This window comes from Lipophrys pholis (assembly GCF_963383615.2).
Source record: "Lipophrys pholis genome assembly, chromosome: 11".
NCBI lineage: Eukaryota > Metazoa > Chordata > Actinopteri > Blenniiformes > Blenniidae > Lipophrys > Lipophrys pholis.
Genome location: NC_137631.1, coordinates 14,214,947 through 14,222,741, shown reverse-complemented (window position 1 = coordinate 14,222,741; position 7,795 = coordinate 14,214,947). Strand labels below are relative to the sequence as shown.

Below are 7,795 nucleotides of genomic sequence, written 5' to 3'. Positions count from 1 at the left end.
GACAGTATCATTACTGTAACACTGACACCAGCTACTTAAAGGCTATAGCTATATATCTCTAGATTTGTTTTTCTAAATACTTTATTGATCCCTCTTGTGAAAAAATATTAATATAACCCATCCTATTCCAATATATTTGAGATATTTATATACTTACATATAACCTGTTTTCTGCATATTATGTAAATCAAACATGATGAAAATCTTTTTTTTTTAAATCATAGTTTGTGATAATTTCAGGCCGTAGAGAACATAATTCAAATAACAATGACAGTTGTTCAAATTGGTGTGACAACATGTGGATTATTAGGTAGATGTGACCAAAAGAAAAACTAAAAACATTCCGAGGACCACCCAGGGAGCCACATTGATGTCCTGCAAAATTCATACCTGTGAACCTTGAGTCTGCTTCTCTCGACCACCACTACACTCCACTGTGTGACTATTGGGCTGGACCTCTTATCTGTCTTCAGAACCATCTGAATCCTCCGTGGCATAAATTTAACAACGTGCTAGAAGCATCACAAATTCTCAACCTCCCATCTGAATGTGGTAGGTTTAATCAAGAATATTAAGACAAGACAACATTTTTTCCAAGTCTTCCACTGTCTATTATTGATGAGCCTGTGCAAAATGCAGCCTCAGTGTCCTGTTCTTATCTGACAGGACTGGCACTCGACGAGTTGTAGCCCATCGGCTTCGACGCGTTGTGTGGTCAGGGATGGTTCCCTCTGTACTTTGAGTATCACGTGTGGTTATTTGAGTTAGTGTTGCATTGCTATCATCTTCAACCAGTCTGGTCATTCTCTTCTGATCACTGGCATTATTATTATTATTTTTTTTTAACCGCCACTGACTAGATATGTTCTTTGAGATGAAGAAGTCCCAGAACGGCAGTTTTTCCAAATACTCAGACAAGCCCATCTGGCACCAACTGCTATGCCACATTCAAAGTCGCTTAAATCAGCTTTTCCCCCCATTGTCATGCTCAGTTTGGACTTCAGCAGCTCATCACGCTTTCCACATACAGTGATTATTGCTCTGTGCATTGGCTGATTGACTATTTGCATTAATGAGTACTTGAACGTGTCTTACTAACCAAGGGGTTGGCGAGTGTACATGAATGTTGGTGAAATGTTAAACATTTGATTAGCTTGTGGATAACACATGAATGCAAGAATCAGACAATACAGAAAAACAACAATAGTTTATTTTAACCATATTTTGTGTATGAACTACAAACTCTGGTCTCTATAATCATCTCCATATTTTTTTAAAGGTCATGAAATAATGCTTACATGAAAATCAATCTCTTATTCTTTTACAGCATGTTTCTCTTCTTTTCACTTTTAGAACAGGTTGTTGGCACATGTAAAATCAAAAATGTTAAAAAAATTGTTTTTATTTTATTTTCAAAATGTATTTTTTTTTTTTTTTTTTTTTTTTTTTTATAAATCTACCACTAGAACAGCATTCCCTCTCAGAAAGAAAAGAGAAAGTAATGTGAAAAGGAATATTGACCAAAATACTTAAGATAGCTTACACACATGAGACAGCTTGACTAAAATGCAACACATTTATCAGTGAAACCCTCAAATGGTGTAACTCCAGGTAAATAAAAAAAAAAAAAAAAAATGGTCACAGTCTCGAACAAAACTGTCTGGAAATGTGAGCCCCATCCCACCACCTCCAACTGAAGCACAGCGACACGAGACACACTCTAGTCATTCAGTGGTTTACAAATGTGACTTAACACAAGTGCGATAATGGGATAAAAAGTATTTGGGGAATGGAAAAAAAAAAAAAAAAGGAAGCGTGACATAGAGCTGGATTATAATTACCCCGGGACCTATTATTTAGAACATCTATTTGCCATATCCGAGTGCAGCACATTCACTCTGAACAGCTAAAGTATTGAGCTGAACTTAAATTTTACAGAATAAATCAGAACTACCTTGATCATCAGATGATATAAAATGATGCAGTGGGTCTTTACACTGATTAGATATAACAGCTCCCTGCATTTGCCTTTGAAATGTATCAAAGTTCCCGTTCATAATTTCGGTTCCAGCCTCCGTGTATATATAATTTAATTTGGCAGAGACAGAAATATGTGATAATGAAATGAAGTCATGCTGTTTCCTGCAAAACTAATATTATTCGATTTTTCTCCATATGAGGTGTAATTTACTGCAGTAACCTTTCACATTCTGGCCAGTGAATATTTACATAAACAGCCTATGCAACAGATCACAGACGCATACCCCAGGTAATTGTAGGTCTGGGTATTGTTATCATAACCTTGTTTACATCCATTCAAGTTTAATTACCTTGTGATGCAAACGGGCTCTTTTTTATCATTTGGCTGAATTTGAAAGATTTGAAAGATTTCTCTTTTTTTTGGATATAATAATCCTGTTTCAGTGGAAAACATCCACTTAAATCATTAATAGGTGCTGTAATATATTTGGAGTTGACATTTAGTGAATTTGCTCCTGAATAAGTGACAATAAACTCCAGTCGATTTATCCTTTGCTGTGCTCTGTGTTGACTTTCAATGAGGCCAGTACAGCTCACATGGTTTAACCAGTTTAAGATCCGGAGACTTTAACATGACAGTATTGTACATAACATGAATACAAAATATCTCTGTATTATCCGTTCAACCGAATGGACCACCAATAGGCTGTTTATGCATTGGGTGAAGTTTAAGATTTTTTTGCACATTTGTTTGCACTCCTGTTGCTATTTCAACCATATTTATAAAAAGCACCACTGGAACCCATCATGAAAAGAATCCAGCTGATCACATCGTTGGTGATTCGGACTTAAACAGAATGAATGTATAAAACTCAAGGTATTGTACACATTTTTGGAGGGGTGCCAGCTGTGAGGTTAGTGTTATACCAGTCCCAGCAGATTATTATGACGACCAACCATACAGTGCTGAAGTGCCCTATTTCCCCCCATTAGCATCAGACAGTTTTTCACTGTGTATTCTGATATCTCACTATCAGAGCTGACACTAATTTGTGCAGTACTTGGAACTGCAGTTTGGTTGAAGGCTCTAAGCCAGCCGTCACATACACAATCTGGCCCTTGCTAAAGTCAAATCTTAAGATTTCCCCAATTCTACTGCTTTTAACACATCAAATTTTTGGATATGATGTTTGCTCGTATCTGAACATATCCCATCCACAAACAGGTGCCATGATAAAAAAAGATAAACAATGCTTTTCTCCTAACCGGTCAGTGGCCATGCTGTTATGTCTGATAAGTGTAACTATGATATCTTCATGGAAAACAAAGGGAAATATCTGTACAAATAGTTTGTGTGAGGCAACCGTGTATAAATCTTTAATGTAAAACCGTAATGTAATAAATCCTCAAAACCGAGTTGCATGACAGTCGCCTGACCTTTTTATATTTTTTACTGTTGAGCAAAAGCTGCACTTACATGCAAAATCTAAATCTTTGGGCCATCTGCCAAATGTCTGCCTAACCACTGCATTTATGGTGCCCGGCACCACTTCTCACAGTGCACGCTTTGAAATGGTTTCCAAGGTGTGGACACCTGCAGAGCTGTGTCCATCCAAAGCCCATGGGCACATCAATTAAAATGTAAATGATGTTGTTGCTAAGGAGGAAGAGGGACAGGCAGGTGTAACCCAAACATCTGGTTGATGTCCGATCCCACACATTCACCTCTAAAGCCTCTTGCAGCATAAGCCTTGCCACTCAGGGCCAAGTCCTGTGGTTGGCAGAGACAGGGTGTGAATCTGGGGCTGCCAGTTACTGCCCATGTGGAAATGTGGTGCACAGATGACAGGCAATGTGCTCAGACAGCTGTATAAAGGGTTTAAGCTCTTTCTTTAGCCCATCGGTCTGTTTCTGACAGTACCACTGCAGTACGGCAGATGAGGTAAGGGGTCCCAGCATGAAAAAGGTGGCTTCAAAGCAATCATCTCCATATGCAACACTACAAAGCGCAGAAAGGTAAAGGTGAGGTCACGATACATCGGAGGGGGGCTTTTGGAGCCAGTGAACTTTTGTCAGAATTAAACATCATCTACATTTAAGTGGACATGTTGCCCTTGTGATTCAGTCAAAATTAGATTGTTTCTAAAGTATAAAATAATGCTCTGAGTTTGAATCTCTCCCAAATAAATCAATGGTATGCTTTATTTAATAATCTGAGGATTTAAGGAATTTTAATCAGGATGAGTTCAGATTGGGATGACTAAAGACTTTGCATATACATTAGGTACATTGAACTATCGATCAATGTAAATTCACTGAAAACAAAATGCTCTTCTCTTCTAATTGTAAGCCTCAGCTTTAACCACAGAAAAAGGCAGCTTGCAATTTCTTAAGATCCCCACTCTCGTGATGACAGACAAGCGAGTGCCTATGGATGTGGCAAATATAATTACGCAGTGAGTTTTAATCAAATTTGATCGCTGGAAGTTCTGCCACTCACTGTAAAATGACGAGCATCTCAGTTACAGATGGTCACAAAAAGATTTCATCAGTTAATCCACAACTGGAGAAAATCCTTAATGTGCTCTAGAGTTCTTTGATACATCCAGAAAACTAGGTTACCATCGTGCCTCATCACAAACTTGCGGCACTAACCCCCCACCCCCCCGCAAAAAAAAAAAAAAAAAAAACGAATTGAAAATGGAACAATAATTTGCTTGAGGATTTTTGTCTGCTGACAGTTTTAAAACATATTATCAAACCAATGTTGTGACATGAGAGGAATTAAACAGCAAAATAAAACAACAACAACACATGAATTAAGTGCTGAAAAAATAATTGCAGAATACAGTTTTTTCTTGATTTAACCACAATATTTTTTTCTTAAATAAATAACTTCTGTTTTGTAAAGACACTTTTTGAAACAGTAGACATACTCTAAATCCCAAAGTCATTGAAATAACATCACCAGCCACTGATTTGTCAAACACATGAGTCCGTTCCTCCATGTTTGAGCCACAGTCCTTGCATCTTATTGTCAGGAAAGTCCTGTCAGTAATGCCTCGAAGTAATTCCATCTCTAATGTCTCGAAAAAGTATTAGATTTGGGTCTCTTGTACATTGTCTTTTGAGCTGGCCCGGATTAACAAAGGTTCGTGCGCTGAGCTGTGTATGGAGTTGATAGTGGAGGCATGGTTATAAGCAGCCTTGTAGGCGTTATAGTGGTTGAGGTGCTCATGCTCGAGAGGAGGCAGAGTCAGGTGGCCCTCCATGCCCGGGCCTCCTGTGACGCAGTCCTCATCCACATTGATGATCTCAATGGTGCGTGTGGGTGCGTGGTGGTTCTGCTGGTGGTGCTGTTTGCGCATCTTGTAGAAGATTATCAGCATGACAGCTGCCATGAGTGTGATTGCGACGAAGCAGCCAATAATGATCTTGGTCGTCTTCATGACTTCATCCAAGCCGTTGAGTGAGCCATCCGCTCCCATCTCCGTGACTGGGATGGTGTATGTCTTCTCTGTGGCACGGGTCGAGGGTGGGGTTCGGACGGTAGTAGTCGTTGTTGAAGTGGATGAAGCGAACTCCCATGTACCAGCAGAGGGAGTCGGGCCCACCTTCTGGTGCACGGTTGTGGTGAAGCCTTCATTGTGTGGTGTTTCTATTGTCTCCACCGTCACTGTGGTAAAGTAGCTGAAACTACTGTTCTCTGTTGAGGACACATTGAGTGTGGCAGAAGCTGTTGTGTTACCTGCAGAATTACTCACCATGCACGTATACGTGCCGGTGTCCTGCATGGTAACATTGGTGAAGTTCAGTGTACCGTCATTCAGCACGGAGATTCTGATCTTGTATGCACCGTGGGTCATGATGGAACCATTGGGTGTAATCCAGCTTACTGAGGTCAAGGAGCTGGCTCTGCATTTCAACTCTGCAGCACTTCCCTCTGTCACATTTAGGTCTGTTGGAGGCTCCACAATAACAGGAGCATAACAGTGAAAGTAATTCTGGTCCAGCTCACCAATGTACCGTCCCTTGTGGAGAGTAGGTGAGCTGCAGCGGGCACAGCAGCTGGTGTTTGCTGGTACCATCTCCTTTAGCCACCAGCTAAGCCACAGGATGTCACAGTTGCAATTCCAAGGGTTGTGGTGCAAGTGCACCCTCTCCAGGTGATGTAAAGGGGTGAAGAGGTCATGGGGCAAAAGGGTAAGGTTATTGTGGGCTAAATTGAGCTCCACCAGTGACTGCAGATCATCAAAAGAGTTCCTCTCTATGGTCTGGATCTGAGCATGCATCATCCATAGCTTTTGTAAGTGGATCAGCCCTTTAAATGAACCTGGCCGGATGACAGATAACTGGTTTCCTGACATCTCGAGTTCATCCAGCTTCACCAGGGGAATAAGATTGGGAATTTCTTTCAGATTGCACATTCCCAGATTTAAGTAGCGTAGATTACTCAGCCCTTCAAAAGCCCCGTCAGATATGTAGGAGAGCCGTTTGAGCTCCCCAAGGTCCAACCGTCGTAATGAGGGCACTCTGTTGAAAGCATAAGAAGGAATACTCTCTATGGGGTTATTCCTCAACCAAAGCTCCTTTAGTTTGGACAGGTACTCAAATGCCCCGTTTGGGATAGTGGTGAGGCGGTTATCAAAAAGCTCCAAGGTATTGAGGCTCGCGAGTCCATTGAAGGCGCCAAGCTCAATTTTGCGTATGTGGTTTTTGCTCAGCTGCAAAATCTCTAGATGTCTGAGGTGCTTAAAGCTGTCCACCTTTATGACCTGAATGAGATTTTCTTGCAGATTCAGGTAGCGTGTGTTGGTAGAAATGCCATCAGGAACATCCCGTAGGCCTCTGCGGGTGCAGATGACTTTGCTGAACTGGTTACTGCAGGAGCAGAGAGAGGGACACGTCTGAGCACGAACCAGTCCTGCCACCACCAGCAGCTGGAGGGCCAGGAGCAGCACAAACAAAGGGTCGGACAAGGCCCGGTTCCACCTAGGACCTCGCATCATCTGCTGCTGCTGAGAGGAGGTCATCTTGTTTAACATTCATAATTCACTGACTGGTCTTCCGCTCTCTGGAAAGAGGATTCGGGCCCACTACAATAAAACAAAAGAGAGAGAAAAAAAAGATAGTTATTCAAGTAAGAGCACAACCCCATGTGTGACTTCTCTTCATTTACATTTCAATATAAAAACAAACAAGGGCACAAACAAAGAAACAAGAGTTCACAAAACAAACCAAAGTACAATTAAAAAATAATACACCCACACGACAGAAAGGCTCATATCAATTTTTGAGCGCGCTGTCCTTGCACTCTCAGTCACGTAAAACAAAACGACAATAAAACTGCAGACATCTGTGCTGTATCTCTGCGGGAGGAGGAAGCGGAGGGAAGAAAAGCAGCGATGACTGCTGTGTTGTGTGATTTATATTTGAGACTGAGGGGACATAAATAATAAGGAAGCTCGCCACCCACCAGTCCTTCAATCGAGTCGAGATATCTGGAAACGTCTGATTACAACTCACAGTTCCTCAAAGGCATGGAGGCGACTGGAATGTCAAACAAGTAGGCCAAAATGGGAGCAGGGAATTTGCTTGTGTGACTCTTGATGAATAATACTGGGAAATGTGGGAACACAAACAATAACATTTTTATGTTAGGAATGTATGTATGAACGAAAGATGGCACCATGCCAGCTGGTTGTTAACTTGTAATGTACCTATTTATTCCTCAAAGTTGTTGTTGCAAGCATTGTCTTTGCTCTCGCTCTGTGAAAATGGTGACAAATAGTTGCTTTTCATACAGTGTACATCA

The 7,795-nt window shown here is 41.1% G+C and overlaps 1 protein-coding gene across 1 annotated transcript; it reads right to left on the bottom strand.

The window, feature by feature from the left end:
- Positions 1 to 5,078: 5,078 nt before the first annotated feature.
- On the bottom strand, positions 5,079 to 7,025 carry LOC308117303 (leucine-rich repeat-containing protein 4C-like; the record flags this gene model as incomplete). The annotated part of the gene is made up of 1 exon (XM_080476076.1): positions 5,079 to 7,025. The coding sequence occupies one exon, from the start codon at positions 7,023 to 7,025 to the stop codon at positions 5,079 to 5,081; it is 1,947 nt and encodes a 648-aa protein (XP_080332202.1).
- Between the last annotated feature and the right edge of the window lie 770 nt (positions 7,026 to 7,795).